The sequence below is a fragment of the Leptonychotes weddellii genome, chromosome 2, assembly GCF_054177405.1.
Source record: "Leptonychotes weddellii isolate Sample4059 chromosome 2, ASM5417740v2, whole genome shotgun sequence".
Taxonomy (NCBI): Eukaryota; Metazoa; Chordata; class Mammalia; order Carnivora; family Phocidae; genus Leptonychotes; species Leptonychotes weddellii.
In genome coordinates this window covers 14,133,170-14,150,429 of record NC_138370.1, presented here as the reverse complement: position 1 = coordinate 14,150,429, position 17,260 = coordinate 14,133,170, and the positions used below count along the sequence as shown (strand labels likewise).

Sequence of the window (17,260 nt, the reverse complement as noted above, 5' to 3'; positions counted from 1 at the left end):
TAAAATTTGACCCAAGGCTGACTTGCTTCACTTGTTTGCCGCAGTAACTAAGTCCAGAGCTGTTTGTATGCTGCATTCTAAACACGTCGCCTCGCCTGTGTGTCAGAGGAGTTCCGTAATCCTTGCCGGGGGGGGGGGGAGGCATTCCCACATTGGGAGGTTTTTTAAAAAAATATAGCCTAAAATGATCCTTTGTCCTTGTAAAAGTAACAAAAACTGGTTGTTGATCAAAAATTGTGCTCTGTTTTTCAGTGTCGGATTGCATTTTGCTTGATTTGGAGGCATGCTTTGTTACATACTTATATTAATGTCATTCGTAGTTTTTAGTATAAAGCTTATATGATTATAAAGGAGTTTTTTTAAATGTTAGCATGTTAAAGATAACTTTTATTACCTTAAACAGTTGCATCAAGCGTTTAAAGGACCAAACTTCTTCACTGTGTCCTGAGCCTGAACGGATACCTTCATATAGAGCAGTGGGTTCTGAATGACGGGCAGGAGCTGAAGGGGGGTGATGGGAATCGCTTGTAGAAGAGCGCATGTCCTTTAGACGCTAGCACACTGCTTCTGTTCAGACTTGTTTTGTTTCCTTGAAAGTTAGGTCCCTACATGAAACTGTCGGTCCCCATTTGGAACTAGAGCCTAGTTCAAAGAGGCTGTCAAACTTGGAGGTGGGGGAGGCCCTCAAACAATGAGCAGAGGTTTCCACAGGGAAAAACCCGTGGGAAGCCTTTGCATTTGTGTGTGTTACAGTGAGCTCTTAGTCCACTCTCACAGTCTCTGGGGAGAAGAGACACTGAAATCTGTTCTCTTTCCTACCAAGGGTATCACTGGGATACATCGGATTGGATGCCCAGCGTTCCTCTACCAGATATACAAGAGTTCCCCAATTACGAGGTCATTGACGAGCAGACCCCTCTGTACTCAGCAGATCCAAATGCCATCGACACAGACTATTACCCTGGAGGCTACGACATTGAGAGCGATTTCCCACCACCACCAGAAGACTTCCCCGTGCCTGACGAACTGCCCCCCTTGCCTCCGGAATTCAGCGACCAGTTTGAGTCCATACACCCTCCCAGAGACATGCCCGCCGCAGGTAGTCTGGGCTCTTCCTCGAGAAACCGGCAGAGGTTCCACTTGAATCAGTATCTGCCCAATTTCTATCCCGTCGATATGTCTGAACCTCAAAAAACAGGCCCCGGCGAGAACAGTACGTGCAGAGAACCCTATGCCCCCTACCCTCCAGGGTATCCCAGAAACTTTGAAGCTCCTCCTGTAGAAAACATGCCCATGTCTGTGTATACCTCCACGGCCTCCTGCTCTGATGTGTCGGCGTGCTGTGAAGCAGAGTCCGAGGTCATGATGAGTGACTATGAGAGCGGGGATGACGGTCACTTCGAAGAGGTGACGGTCCCTCCGCTGGATGCCCAGCAACACACGCAGGTCTGACGCTCAGACTCCCCCCCAAAGTGCCTGGACTTTAACGAACCTGGAGATTATCATATAAATGATCTTCCACATCGTTCTCTGCAGCAGTGCTTCAGTGCTTTTTTTTTTTTTTTTTTTCCCGTGAGCTAAAATGGGCATGGCTGCACTGAGTCACGCACCTCTTGACAAGTTCGCCATTTCCGGTGTCCATACCTACTGTAACGGGAGGGGGATTTCCTTTGGCCGTGCCATTTCTGAACACCTGTGTGCATTTACATTGGTCTGTTAAAATAATGAAACGAAAAATCAGCCCTATCATCTTGTTAGCATGATTCATGTATTTATATAGATTTGATTTTAATTTTCCTTTTTTTTTGTAAATTTTATGTACAGATTTGATTTTTCATAGTTTTAACTAGATTTTCAAGACATATGGTGCATTTGTTTTTGACCGAAATTTGGTGGTGTTAGCGTCATTACCTAGCACCCTGATTTTTTAATACAACCAGGGTTTCATTGTGTCCTCTTCCATTGAAGTATGACATTCCATTAAGACATTTCAGTATTAGTCCTTCATTTCTAGCTGTACATAGGAGGAGGAAAGATCTTGTACATGGACATGTCTTAAATGGGTTACTGTATTTTAGAATTATAAACATTTTTCATTACTGGAAAGTGTAATGGGGACCTTCTGCATACCTGTTTAGAACCAAAACCATCACGACACAGTTTTTATAGTGTCTGTATATTTGTGATGCAACGGTCTTGTAAAGGTTTTTACTGAAAACTACCATTAGCCAGTCTTTCTTACTGACAATAAATTATTAATAAAATACTTTAGTTTTACGGCCTGTTTTTCCTCTGGATTTAGACTCTCGTTCGGGATTCAGTTAAGGAGTTGACAGAGAAGGCTGGATGGATTTAGAGATGTTAGCTCTTTGTGGCCTTAAATGTGAAGGGTCCAGGTGCCCAACCAGGAGGTACTTACAAATGTAGCCACTAGGCGGCAGAACATGGCTACTCGAGCCTGCTCAGAACTACAGGTGGAAACAGAAAACTGCGTTCTTTTATGTTTTCCACCTCACACTTCAAGAAACTTTTACTCTATACATCTTCTCAGTATTTATTGGGTATCATTTAAAGGCTTCTATGGTCTTCACCTATGACTTCTATCAAAAACAAAGTAGAAAGCATTTTATCTTCTGTAATCAAAGAACAACTCCTACTTGTGTATGACTTAGTGTGAAATCAAGAAGCTATTTTCCATGTGTATACAGTGAAATCCATCCACCCAACAAATATTTATTATCTACTATGTGTCAGTCAGGCATTCTTAGAACTTCAGAAAGATAGTTTTTTTCTTTATCAGATGAGACTAGATACACAGTCTAAACACCAGAGCTAGCTCTGATAACAAAAAACCAGCACGCTCATACCTTCTGCTATAACCACTTACAACTCAAGTTGTTTTCTGTTTCCTGTTCATATTTTTAGGTCTCTATATTGTTTCTAGTCACTAATTTTTTTTTTTTTAGGAATTGTGTATTAATTCAGTGTGATGTTCGAGGAAGGCCATGTAACCTTAACCCACCTCCATGTAGTTACATCCTAACTTTTGGATTAATCCACATACACGGTTCTCATTGTTTTGGTGGTATAGATATTCACTGCTGCGCTAAGTGTAGTATATGATGTTTATTTCCATTTACTTTGCTACTTTCCCTTTTTCTGAAACAGTTGCCTGCCTTAATTTTTCTTTTTAAAATCTGTGACTATTTCATTAACTTATCCCAAACACATTTTTTGGTCACCTACTCTATGTTATTCTTCACGAAAAGACAAAAACTCCCTACCTTGTCCACTCCCTGTCCACGGCATAGGCAGAAGAGGATACGATTCTTATTTTTATGGCCCAGTGGTGCGAAGCGGGGAGGCTGCTGAAGACCACAGGTACCAGCTGCGTGGGGTGATGCCCAGGCCCCTCCCCGCTGCCCCGAGGGCTGCACGATCAGCATCTCGATGTGAGGAAGCTTTGGTAGAGAGAACTCTGGGAAATCCTGCTCTCCTCTTCCTGTGAGTTGTTTTCTGTGAAAAATAGTCTAGTCAGGAACTGGATCATCCTCACAAAATTAGCTTGAATTCCTATTGAGTTTTCAGTGACTTCATAGAAATGTAGCGGTTAGGTTTGTAATCTGTCAGACCTGGAAAAACTACCCCAACGCCCATCCACTGCCCCCAGTCTTTCTCCAGTTCCAGGTTCCCCTCTGCTTGCAATCTCCGCCTTCTCCCAGCCCACTGACTCGGCTCAGTAACTTTCTGAAGGTCAAAGTGGGCTGCTCGTTCTCTTTTGCAGTCTGGCGTTGTGTACTTTCTGATCGCTCTTCATCAGCAGCATTAGGTTCAATTTCAATTAGTGCACCAGCTGAGAGCAAGTTATTTGTCAGAATCTCATTTCCTCACCAGCAGTTTACTGCCTCTACTGCAAACAGAATGAGCGACTCGGAAAGAAGGACAAGTAATTTTTTTCCCCCAAGAAAACCTCTGCTTGTGTGAACACTTAGGGAATGAATGCACTTGTCCCCGTGCTGTTAGAAAGTGTGGCCCTGGGAGAGGCTAGGTTTTCAAAGGATGCTAGACATAGAAAACGTGTAACATTTGAATCCAGAGGTCACTGGACCAAACAGATCCTACAAAGAGCTACGAGTGCAGGGTGTCTGTAGGCGAGATGACAAAGAGGAGCTCCGTGATTCTAAGCCAGAGCCGTTATCCAGTTGTCTCAGGGGGTAAAAAGAAATTCTCATAATGTCTGATGACGATTGCTTCAATTCATTGTAATGTTTGTAGATGCCACCTAACAGTTTTAGGATAAGGGAAGAATATAGGAAGAAGAACAAATCATCTACGCCGACGGTGTGTCACCCTCCTCCGGGCTGTCAAAGACTTAGAAGCACAGCCCCACTTCCTTGCCAAATATGGAATACTAGCCCCCTGCAGACGAGGATTGCAAACATTTTTCGACAATGCTCTCGTGATTTGTGTTTTTATTTTATTTTATTTTTTTATTTTTTTGTGATTTGTGTTTTTAAATAATTACCTTAAATGAGTCTTTTTCTCTTCTTTCAAAGGTAATAATACTTTAAATAGATGCTTCAAGATAAGTTGGAACAAAATAAAATTTTATTTGTAGACTTTACTAAAATTTCTTTAAACCGAATGTGTAAAATGTACAAAGGTTCTCCAACTAAAAAGCTCTTACTGGCTTGAGATCGTTTTTAATAATGATCTCAAATGCTGTGTTTTTACTTCTAATGGGGAATTTCACAAGATTTAAAAATACCCTCCGGTCATTGAAAACTGTGGTCTGACCTTTAATTTCTGTGCCATAATTTTGAGTCACACTGGGGTTCTGGGAGATATCCTCACAATGAATGTCAGAGCTGGGTTTGATCTTTGCTGGATTAACAACCGCAACAAACAGTGATGTCTGCACCATGCTTTTATTCTAAGAGCTGTGGCTACATAATCCTTAAGACCGACCACCATGTGTGTGTGTGGGGGGGGGGGGAGTATCTCTTATCATTGTTTGCATTTTATGTAAGAGAAACATTTGTCTGTGACGAAGCTGGCAAGCAGTAAAGCCCCATTCGACCTTGGGGGTCTGAGGCCAGAGCCCACCCTCCTGACCAGGACCTGCTGCCCCACCCAGCAGATGCCCTGCTTCCCTCAGGCAGGGCATTCCAGGATCAGACCGCAGTTAGGTAGCTCTGCAACCTTCGGGTTTGGTTTAACTCCACTGGCGGGAAGGCACCTTTTTAAAACCGTGGAGCCTCAGGGTATACTTGCAAACTCCCATGCCTTCCAGCATGGGTGGCAGGTGGAGACTGCTGGCTTCTGAGTCACAGACCTCAGTTCAAAGCTGCGCCCTACTACTCGTTAGCTGTATGATGTTAAACCAACTACTTCTAGTTAGGTTCCTCTACTGAGAAGGAGCGACTAATAAATACCCTACGGGAGTTCTGCGGAATCAAACCAACAATCTAAATGAGGGTTCTTAGGAGAGCTTATTACATTCCAAACGTTCTGCAATTAGTAACTCTGAATCCCTCCAGTGACCCTCATTATTCCCACTTTCCAGATCAGGAAACCCAGGCACTAGATAATTTTCTGAAGGTCACTCCACAGGTCAGTGTTGGGACTGAAATTCAAAGCCCTGATTCTGGTCTCAAAGCTCCATCCCCCAGGCCTTCTTTCTGAAGTGTCTCTGAAAGGAACCAACCTGCAGACGGCGAAGTTCCTCACACCAGCATTCTGGCACAAAGTCAATGTTCACCAAATGCTTTAACTGCTGTTACTGTTTCCTCCCTCACTGCCATCCCAATCTTCAAATAGGTATTTTAATAGTTTACTTTTAAAATGTATCATATGAAAGTTTCATATTTTTTAGGGGGGAGGGGCAGAGGGGGAGGAGGAGAAAGAATCCTAAGCAGGTTCCATGCCCCGTGCAGAGCCTCACGCAGGGCTCAATCTCACAACCCTGAGATCATGACTTGAGCCGAAATCAAGATGCTTAACTGACTAAGCCACCCAGGCATCCCTGAAAGTTTCATTTTCTTAGTGCCTTTATAGAACATGCTATAATTCCAAGAAGCTTGCTAACCTAGTTTAGATTTGACTAATTGCCTCCAAGCCAGGAGAGGTTTGGCCATTTGCATCTTGGTTGTTTTCCACTAAGTCAGTGCATTCCACATTGGAGACTGGCTGACGTGGGTGCAAGTGAAGTCTCAGGATCCACTTCCGCTGTGCATTCATCCAAAAGTTGTTCCTGCGTATCTGCTCTAAATGAAGGCCAGAAGCATCATGTTTGCCATTCGGTGAAGGACGAACAAGACTAAGTCTGACTCTTAGGAATGAGATGAGTGTTCAGGGTCAAGTTTACAGCTTACTACCCTGTGTCTTATTTTTCCACCTGCTTCATTTAACAAGATAAAAAAATACTCTCCATTCACCTGGGATTCAAAGAGTGCTCCTGAGGCTCAAGTGCCCCTCCTCACACTCTGCCCCTTGTCTCCACCCACCCACCCACTCATTCACTCATTCGTTCATTCATTCGCTCAGTTCAAATTATTTTCCGGGCTGCATTAACAAGTATCGGTCTAGTCCACCCTTTGTTATATCCTGCTCACATAAAAGTGAAAACTTGGCTCACGAGCAGTCATGTGGCCTTTCAGAAAAAAAATTTCAGTGTGGTCAAGGGTTGTGGGCTACGCAGAAACATACTGAATAAAAACTGACCTATGAAGTTGAACGCTCTTTCTCCCAACGCCTCAAACACCAGAATATGTCAAGGCTGCAACAACAGTCGCACGTTTGGAGGTAACAGAGTAAATCAAGAGCAGAAACTTGCTAGTGACTTAAGGGTTTTCTGCACGTTACCTCGAAGCTGAAGAAGCGAGATCTGACTCTGTCCCGTTTGTCTGCACAACCTCGGCAGTGACAGTAACTGGGGGGCCAGGGGATTATTCGTCAGCACCTGGCAGTTAACGACGGCACAACAAACCCAGCTTCGGCCCCGGGGTTGCCGACGCTCGTGCTCCACGAAGGCCCCGCGAGCACTGCGCGACGCCTCTTCTTCAGCGACGAGGAGAACGGGCGCGGGGTCGATGCGCGCGCCCTCCAGCCGGGAGTGCTCACGCAGCCCCGGAGCTGGAACGGGGAGCTCCGCTGTGTCACCGGGAAATCACCTGTAACCTGGGGGAGCATTTGCGCGTGGCGGGCTCCGTTCCCGGAGGGGCCTCGCCCAGCGCCCAGGCGCATGCGCACGCGCGGCCATTTCAGATGCTCCCCCCCTCCCCCCGCCCCGCGGCGTGTGGTAAAACCTCATTCACACAGCCGTACTTTCTGGGTTACTCCTGTTCTGACTTCCTGCAATTTCTCGCAAGTGCTCAGTCAGTGTTTGCCCTGAAATCGCTCGCGGAATGCAGGCCCGGGTCCTGATACCAGCGGGTGGAGAACCCCTGGAGAAACAGGATCCCCACGCAGATCAAAGGGCCACAAGCCCCGGGCGCGGGCTGGAAGAGGAGGGCTCGGCCGGCCGCAGAGGAACTCACGGCTCCCAGCAAGGGCCACCGGACGGAGAGCCGAGCCCACGTCCTTGACGACTCTGCAGATGGCGTTACCCAGGGAAGGTCTTCATGACTATCGTCTGTGCGGAATTTTGTCGTGTGTGGGTGTTTGCTCCTTTGCACCCATTTTATCGTCATTGTATTTGAGTACGGCAGGCAGTGTGCAAATCTGTAACTTTGCCTCTCGCACCTTCTCCTTAGATGACAGAAGAAGAAAAAAAAAGGTGTTTTAAGGTATTTCGCTCTTGTGTTAATTTTTCCGAGGGTGGCAAGTAAATTTTTAAAAAATGAATGAAGCCATTTCTCACCTTTCCTTGGAGAACAGAGCCCTCTCCACCCCTCTGCACTGACAGACCTCGCTCCCTGCCCTGCACATTTTTTTTTTTAAGATTTTATTTATTTATTTGAGAGAGAGAATGAGACAGAGAGAGAGAGCATGAGAGGGGGGAGGGTCAGAGGCAGAAGCAGACCCCCTGCCGAGCAGGGAGCCCAATGCGGGACTCGATCCCGGGACTCCAGGATCATGACCTGAGCCGAAGGCAGTGGCTTAACCATCTGAGCCACCCAGGCGCTGCCCTGCACATTTGATAACGGCGTTCCCCTCTTTTTCAGATGGCGCCACACCCATCTTTTCTGCCTATCTCCTTCTGTATTCCTACAGTTTGGGGGGAAAGTTTCCTTATTCATTCATTCATTCATTCATTCATTCATTCATTCATTCAGTTTTATGCAGCTTTTCCCTTCATCCCTACTACTGGAAATGTTATAATACACACTTTGGAACTTGATCGTGAATTGACTGGCATTTTTCTGCCTTCTCAACTTGCCTCCCAAAGACCCAAGAAACACACAAGCATGGTGCCTCAGACCATAGCTACCCCTGGGGTCTGCACAGGAAGCCCCTGAGTCAGGAGGGAAGTCTCAGGACTTTCTGGCCAAACCACCCCTCACTGGCCAATTCCAATTCCAGCTGGTCTGTTCTCATACAAGCACCTACCTTTCCCTTTACTCCACTGATTTCCAGCCGAAATCATGGGGTACATTTATTTTATAACCCCCACCATGGTGCGTGTAGTTACCATTCTGTTGTGTATTTTTACACACATCCCCAAGAAAACTTCAACTATTCCTAATAATCCTTGAACTATTTATTTTCTTCTGCAAGCTATATTTCTCGTGTCTTAGTATGAAATGAAACTTTGTGAATTACATAAAGTAATGGTAAAGAAGTTATTTCTTTAATGGCATATTTAGCTCTTGAAATTAGGATACAGGTACATTTAGTGAAAATATATATACTCTAAATAAAATTTAAATTCTTGTGTTGTTTTACATCTTCTAGAGTACTTAACTGTAATGTTCTTCTTAGAGCAGGCCAGGAAATAAAACCCATATTGTCTATTATAATGCAACATAAAAATTCTTTGAAAAAACATACTTCCTCCTTCTTGTTATTAACTGGAGAAATATAGAGAAAATGTCTCATTACTTGAGGGTGACAAATGCATTAAAAATCCATTAGTCTGACAAATAGCAATGTTTTTTTTCTGATAAATTAGAAGTTTCCAAATATGATGAAAGACATAATTTCATGGAAATTACATCACCTTAAAGCCAGCAGGCAATAATGGAATCATTTATTTTCTCATTTTATTCAACAAATAATTGTTGGTGTCTACTGCAGGCCAGATGCTGTGCTCAGTCTTGGGGATGCAACAGAGAACAAGCCCCAGGCCCAGCTTAACAGCCTTGTGGTGGGATTCCAGCAAGAAAACAGGTACAGTATGGCTTGTGGTAAGTATTAGGTTACAGGGCATACTGTGATCTGCAGAAGCACAAAGGAGGAAAGCATAAGCAAGATGTGGGGCCTGACCTCATGGGGAAAGCAAAGCGATTCCAGAGAAGGGTGTGGAAGGAGCATTCCATGCAGAAGGAATGTGTGGGAAACAGGAAATGGGTAATAGGATGTTTGAGGAATGGGAGAAAGTTCAAGTGTTGGAGGGTGGACCAGATGCCCTGGCTGAAGGAAAGGATGGTTAGGAAGGTCAAGGCTGGAAAGGCCAAGGTCAAGGAGCAAGGGGCATCATTGAAGGGTGGCCGCTCCAGTCTGAGTTAGCCCTTGTCTGTTGGGCTGCTTTGAGTGGACTCCTTATGTGTGTGGTTTTGGACACCACTCACTTTCTGATGGGGGCCGTCAGAGTCTGGGGAATCCACCCCCTTGGCGCTTTCCTTTTGGGGATTTCCCATTCTTTGCGTATTCATGGTTTCCCAGCTTCCCTTTCCTTATCCCCAGTCAGAAACACTGTGGGGTTTTCCATATGTACCCCCCCCACCTCATTGTGTGGGGGAGAGAGAGAGCCATCTATGCCACTCTGTTCATCTATTGATTACACTGATTTATGAAAACCCCAATTATAGGAGGTTTAGGTTTTAAATGTTACAACCAATGCTGTGAGGAACAACCACATGTGCATACACATTTGAACATGTGTCCAATTATTTTCTATTAGTGGAATTACCGGGTCAAATGGGTATGCAGTTTTAAGACTTACATGTAGTGCACAGGAATGCTTTTTCTCAGATTTTAATATTTTTTTGATCACACTTGGAACTACCATTCCTCTTAATGTTTTCAAAAGTGGTAGCTGGAATGGTAACTTCCCATACATTTGATTTTTGTTTTCTCAAAGAGAGGTTGCATGTGTGTTTTTAGTTTTTAATTCTCTAATTACGTCCTTTAAATATATTTCTATCATTTTTCTTATTTGAAAAAATCCTCTATATAATTAAGGTCATTGATACTTTGTATGATAGGATGCAAATCACTTCCCTGGTCTATCTGGCTTTTACTTATTCATGGCATTTTTTTTTAAGACAGAAGAACTTTTAACTTTCGTGCAGTCAAATCTATCCTGGCTGAGAAACACTACCTCTGAATAACAAGGGTGGATGCTTTGGAGCCTGAGATACCAAAATACAAATCCTGCCTCTATCCCTTATTAGCTGTGGGCCTTTGGTGCACCACAAGACCTTCTAGAGCCACCAGTCTCTCGTCCCATAAAATACTCCTAGCAATGCCCAACCTTTCAGGACCACTAACAGACTGTGTGGGATAATGCATGGAGAATACTTATTCTAGAGCTGGAACATGCTAAATGTGCAGCAAACAGTAGCTACTACTGTTCTTTCTATGGTTATGAGTATTTTCTGTCGTATCTTCTTTTCCATGCCAGAGTTCTTTCCACACCAAGGTTACATAAGTATTTACCTACATTTTATTTTGTTTTTTAACCTGTATTTTATTTTTTTACCTACATTTTCTTTAAATGAATCTTTGTTTTTATATTCTAACCCTCCCCCATTAACTTTATCAAAACTTTATCTTGTATTATCTTCAATTGTTGAAGACATTCACATGCTTTCGGTTATTGTAACTTTTAATGGATGTTTTAATATTGGCAACTAACACCCTTTCCCCCTCATTTATTCAAATCCTTTTTACTACACTTTCTTTCAAGGAATTTCACGACTTTTTTTTTTTTTTTTAATCTCTATTGGTATTTTTGTTCGGCTGGCAAAAAGTATTCGGGAAATTAATTTTCAGGCTTTCAATCCAGGAACATGGTGTGTCTCTCCCTTTGTAAAGTTTCTTTCATGATTCTCAGTGAAGTTTTGAGTTTTTTAAAAAAAATTTTACACATTGCCCTGCACACTGCTAATGAGGCCAGTTTCTAGTAATTTTACACTGATTACTATTATATATCAGATCTGCTCATTATGTGCTCTCATTTTTCCTGGAATTTAAGAAAGTACATACACTCCTATCTGCAAATATTGATTTTTACATTTTTCTCTTTTAATATCATCTCATTATCAGAAACACAATGCTAAATAGGTGTGATGTTAGCAGGCATTACTTCTTCCCAACTTAAAGGAAAATAATTCTCTCATTTCTCTTTTAAGTCTAAGATAGACATTATTTTGAAATATTCTTTATAGTATTCACTCTGTTCTTATTGAAGTTATAGAAACTTTTAAAAATTGGGAATGGATAGGGAATTTTTAAATCCATTTTAGCATGTATTAAGATGATCGTGTGGTTTATCTCCTTTGATCTATCCATATGGTAACTTATATTAATATATTTTATGCTCTACAAACCCTGGGTTTCTGGAATTAACCCCATTTGGCCATAATAAACTATTTTTGTAAATAATTGTTTATTTCTGGCATATAAGGACCTTAGAAGTCACCACTCCATTCTAACTGCAGGTAAAAAATCTAAACAAGAGGAAAAATCAGCAACTCTTTCTAGAGCCATAAGAGAAGTGAAGGCACAGGCAAACGAATGCCCCCAAAATTGAAGAGAGAGACAGGTGGATACAGAGAATCACAACTCAGCAGAGCAGAAACCCACCAGCTGCAACAAGAAAATCTGAACTGTAATTGAATTAGTAGAGGCTCAGTGTGGACAAGTCTGAGAGTTAAAAATGCCAGAAGGACTCAATTACAGAGGGCCCCCACACTTCTGTGAGTTTACCTCCGGGAGTCCTTCCAGGCCTTCACAGAGAGTATCACAGAAAAATTCTCTACTGCTTCCAACAGGCCAGGGAAAAAAAACATTTCGAGATAGGCCAGAGCATTCTGTTCTTCTTAACAAGGCCTGCCCTCAGGAGAAACTGTTTAACCAGATTCTAAGCTGCTGGGGTTTTTATCAAAGCCTAACCTACCTGGGAGGAGAGAAATACCCAACTCCAGCCAGCTCTAGACTTCTACGTGGGGGAAAGGAAATACAAATCCACAATCCCTTCGGGCCATCCTGTCCCACAAAATGTTGGGGAATGTGAAAAGCATGAGTGAAGTTCACAGTTCAGGGGTACAGGCTCACTAACAGCCCTAATCAGAGGCCTATAGAACACTTCTCTCCTCTCACACCTTACTGCTATATTACTAAAGGCCTATTTACCACAGTTACTTTTCTCTATTGCATAAAACAGATCATGTCCACCTTTGAACAAAAAATTACAAGGCATACTAAAAGGCAAATCCAGCTTGAAGAGAAGAAGCATCAGAAATAGAGTCAGAGATAGTAGGAATGTTGGAACTCATCAGATCAGAATTTTTTTAAAACTATGATTAATATGCTAACGGCTTTAATGGAAAAAGGAGGCAACACATGGATAATGTAGGCATAGAGATGGAAATTCTAAGAAAGAACAGAAAAGAAACACTAAAGATAAAAAACACTGTGATAGAAATGGAGAATGTCCTTGATGGGGTCATTAGTAGACTGGACATGGCTGAGGAAAGAATCTCTGAGGTTGAGGATATGACATGGAAAATTCTAAAATGGAAAAGCAAATAGAAAAAAAATCCTGAAAAAAAACAGAATGTCCAAGAACTGTAAGATACTTACAGAAAGCATAACATATGTGTGATGAGAATATCAGAAGGGAAAGACGGAAAGAAACAGAATATCTGAAGCAGTCATGACTGAGAATTTCCCCCAAAATAATGTCAAACACCGAACTACAGATCTAGGAAACTTGGAGAACAGCAAGCAGGATAAGTGCAACCTCTGCCCCACAAACCCCACTCCCCCCACCAGCAATAAACAAGCAAACAACAACAACCCCCCTGCCCCCAGTATCTAGGCATATTATATCCAAACTGCAGAAAATTAAAGATAAAAAGAGGGAAAAAAATGTCTTGCCTATAGAGGAGCAAATATAACAATTACACCTGACTTTTCAGAAACCATGTAAGCAAAAAGAGAGTAAAGGGAAATATTAGAAGGGTTGAGAGAAAAAACCACCCACCTAGAATTCTGTACCCTGAGATATTATTCTTTAAAGGCAAAGGCAAAACAAAGACTTTCTCAGACAAGCAAAGATTGAGGGAATTTATTGCCAGTAGACTTGCCTTATAAGAAAAGTTAAAAGACATTCTTTAGAGAGAAGGTCAGAAACTTGGATCTACCTAAAGAAAAGAAGAGTATCCAATAATGAATAAAGACAAAATAACAACTTCTTTTTCTTATTCTTAATTGATCTAACAGATTACAGTTTGCTCAAAATAATAAGAGCAACCATGTATTTGATTATGTATGCTTATGTACACATATATACTTATGTATGCTTATATCTAAGTAAAATGAATGACAGCAATGATACAAAGGATGGGAGGGAGAAATTAGAAATATTTTGTTATTATAAAGTACTTACACACCCATGAAGTGGTATCATGTTATTTGAAAGTGGACTTGGATTATTATTTTTTTAAGATTTTATTTTTTTTATTTGAGACAGAGAGAGAGTGAGAGAGCACAAGGTGGGGGAGGGGGTAGTGGGAGAGGGAGAAGCAGACTCCCCACTGAGCAGGGAGCTGGATGAGGGGCTCGATCTCAGGACCCTGAGATCATGACCTGAGCCAAAGGTAGATGCTTAACTGACAGAGCCACCCAGGCACCCCAAGGATTAGTTATAAATGTACATTGCAAACTCTCAGACAACCACTAAAAAAAGTAAAAAAAAAAAAGAAGAAGAAGAAGAAGAATTGATATGCTAAGAAAGGAGAAAATGAAATCACATAAAATGTTCAACTAAAACAAAAGACAGAAAAAAGAGTAAATGACAAAGGTAGGAACAAAGGGCAAATGCAAAAAATAGAAAAACCATAATGAATATGGTAGATATTAATCCAACTGTATCAATAATCACCTTGAACATATATGGTTTAACTATACCACTTAAAAGAGATTGTCAGAGAGGATAAAAAAAAAGCCCACTTTAAATATAAGGACATGTATAGATCAAAATTAAAGGGATGAGGAAAGATATATCATGCTAACACTACTCAAAAGGAAACAGGAGTAGCTATATTAATTTTAGACAGAGCTGACTTCAGAGTTTTGAGGGATAAGGAGGGGCATTACATAATGACAAAGGGTTTAACTGTTAACAATCCTTAACATGTATGCACCCAACAACAGAGTCTCAAAATACATGAGGCATAAACTGATAAAACTAGAGAAATAGATGAATCTACTATTATAGTTGGAGACTTTAACATTTTTCTATCAGAAATGGACAGATCCAACATGCAGAAAATCAGTAAGGACGTTTTTGAACTTAAGAGCACAATTAATCAACTAGATATAATTGACATCTACAGATTACATCATCCAACAAGAGCACATTACACATTCTTCTCAAGTTCACGGGGAAAGTTTACCAAGTTAGAACACATTCTAAGGGTCATAAAATACACCTTAACAAACTTAAGAGAATAGGAATCATACATTATCTACTCTCAGACCACAATGAAATTAAACCAGACATTAATAATAGAAAGATAGCTGGACAATCTCTAAATACTTGGAGATTAAGCAGTACATTTCTAAATAACACATGGGTCAAAGAAGAAATCCCAAGAGCAATTAAAAATAATTTTAAATGAAAAGGAAAACATCAAAATTTGTGGAATATGCTGAAAGGAGTGCTTAGAGGGTAATTTATAGCATATATGTGGGATAAATCCCAGGTATATATAAGCCTGGCTCAACATCTGAAAATCAATTAATGTAATCTGCCACAGCAATAAGCTAAAAAAGAAAAATCAATCACATCAATAGACGCAGAAAAAGAATTTGACAAAATCCAATACACATTAATGATAAAAACTCTCAGTAAACTATGAATAGAAAGAACTTTCTCTACTTGATAAAGAATATTTACAAAAAAGCTATAGCTAACATCATACTTAATGGTAAGAAGCCCGAAGTTTTTCTACTATGATGGGAACAACACAAGGATATGACCTCTTACCACTGCTTTTCAACATTATACTGGAAATTATAGCTAATTCAGTAAGACAAGAAAAGGAAATAAGAGGTATACAGACATGATAGTCTGTATTTTTTCACAGATGACATGATCATCTATGTAGAAAACCCAAAAGAATACATACACCAAAAAATGCCTGGAACTAATAAGCGGTTATAGCAAGGTTGCAGACTACAAGGTTAAATTGCTTTCCCACATACCAGTAATGAACAAGCCAAAATTTGAAATAAAAAAAAAAATACTTTACCATTTCCATTAGTGCCACTAAAAAAAGAAATAGGTATAAATCTAAAAAAATATGTACAACACCTATATGAGAAAAATTATAAAATTGTAATGAGAGGTATCCAAGGAGAACTTAAAAAATGGAGACATAGTCTGTGTTTGTACATTAGAAAACTCAATATTGTCAAGATGTCAGTTTCCCACCTTTATCTATAGAGTCAACGCAATGTGAATCAAAATCCCAGCAAGTTATTTTGTGTCTGTGGACACATCAGTTCTAACATTCATACAGAGAGGCAAAAGATAGAAAGCCAACTGAGTATTAACGGAGAAGAACAAAGTCAGAGGAATGGCACTTACCTGACTTCAAAACTTGCCATAGAGCTACAGTAATCAAGATAGTGTGGTATTTGTGAAAGAATAGACAAGTACATCGATGGAATAGAACAGAGATCCCAGAAATAGACCCATAAATACAGTCAACTGACCTTTGAGAAGGAGTAAAGGCAAGATATAGTGGAACAAAGATAGTCTTTTCAACAAATGGTGCTGGAGCAACTGGACAGACTTCATGCCTTTCACAAAGTTAACGCAAATGGATCACAGACCTGAATGTAAAATGCAAAACTCTAAGACTTCTAGAAGATAACATGGGAGAATACCTCAGTGACCTTGGGTGTGGAGACAACTTTTTGGATACAACACCAAAGACATGATCCATGAAAGAAATAACTGATAAGGTACATGTTATTAAAATTAAAAATTTCGCTCTGTGAACAACTCTATGAAGAGAATGAGAAGATTAGCCACAGACTGGAAAAAAATATATGCAAAAGACTCATGTGATAAAGGGCTGTTGTCTAAAATACACAAAGAATACTTAAAACAGTGAGAAAACAAATAATGTGTTCTAAAAAATGGGCAAAAGACCAGAATAGATACCTCACTAAAGACGACACACAGATGACAAGTCAACATATGAAAAGATTTCAACATCATATATCACTAAGGAACTGCAAATTAAAACAACATAAGATACAACTACACGCCTACTGGAATGACCCAAATCTGGAACACTGACAATGCCAAATGCTGATGAAGATGTGGATTCATCATTTGGGCGGGGGAAGGAAAATGGTACAGCCACTTTAGAAGATAGTTTGGTGGTTTCTTACAAAACTAAACATACTCTTAACATACACTCCAGCAATGGTGCTTTTTGGTATTTACCCAAAGGAGCTGAAAACTTATATCCATACAAAACCTGCACATGGATATTTAGAGAAGCTTTATTCTTCATTGCCAAAACTTGGAAGCAATGAAGATGCTCTTCATTAGGTGAACAGATAAATAAACTATGGTACATCCAGACAATGGAATATTATTCAGCACTAAAAAGAATGAGCTATTAAGCCATGAAAAGGCATTGAGGAGACTCAAAAGTAGATTACTAAGTGAAAGAAGCCAAACTGATAAGGCCCCATAGTGTATGATACCAACCAGAGGACATTCAGGAAAAGCCAAAAACTATGGAGACACTAAAAATGTCAGTGGTCTTGTTGTTGGTGTATAGGAATGCCACTGATTTCTGTGCCTTGATTTTATATCCTGCCAATTTACTGAATTCCTGTATGAGTT

General features: G+C 40.8%; 1 protein-coding gene and 2 long non-coding RNA genes across 6 annotated transcripts in view; 2 read left to right on the top strand and 1 right to left on the bottom strand.

Moving 5' to 3' along the window:
- Positions 1-2,266, top strand: part of FAT1 (FAT atypical cadherin 1) — a 127,581-nt gene extending 125,315 nt beyond the window's left edge. For 3 of the 4 annotated variants that reach the window (XM_081807811.1, XM_081807793.1, XM_081807803.1), the window contains one exon: positions 824-2,266. In XM_081807811.1, the coding sequence (XP_081663937.1) occupies positions 824-1,452 (629 nt within the window). In that variant the 3' untranslated portion in view covers positions 1,453-2,266. The remainder of the gene's footprint in view (positions 1-823) is intronic. The other variant, XR_014141090.1, reaches the window with a different exon arrangement.
- LOC145717708 (uncharacterized) lies at positions 260-7,168 on the bottom strand. The gene is made up of 3 exons (XR_014141110.1): positions 6,709-7,168; positions 3,285-3,516; positions 260-1,713 (listed from the first exon to the last, which is right to left on the bottom strand). It is a non-coding gene; the product is annotated as an uncharacterized LOC145717708 (long non-coding RNA).
- Positions 7,169-7,288: 120 nt separating this feature from the next.
- The window catches only part of LOC145717709 (uncharacterized), a 96,619-nt gene continuing 86,647 nt past the window's right edge, over positions 7,289-17,260 (top strand). Inside the window, exons 1-2 of the long non-coding RNA XR_014141111.1 lie at positions 7,289-7,787; positions 9,238-13,487. This is a non-coding gene — a long non-coding RNA (uncharacterized LOC145717709). The remainder of the gene's footprint in view (positions 7,788-9,237; positions 13,488-17,260) is intronic.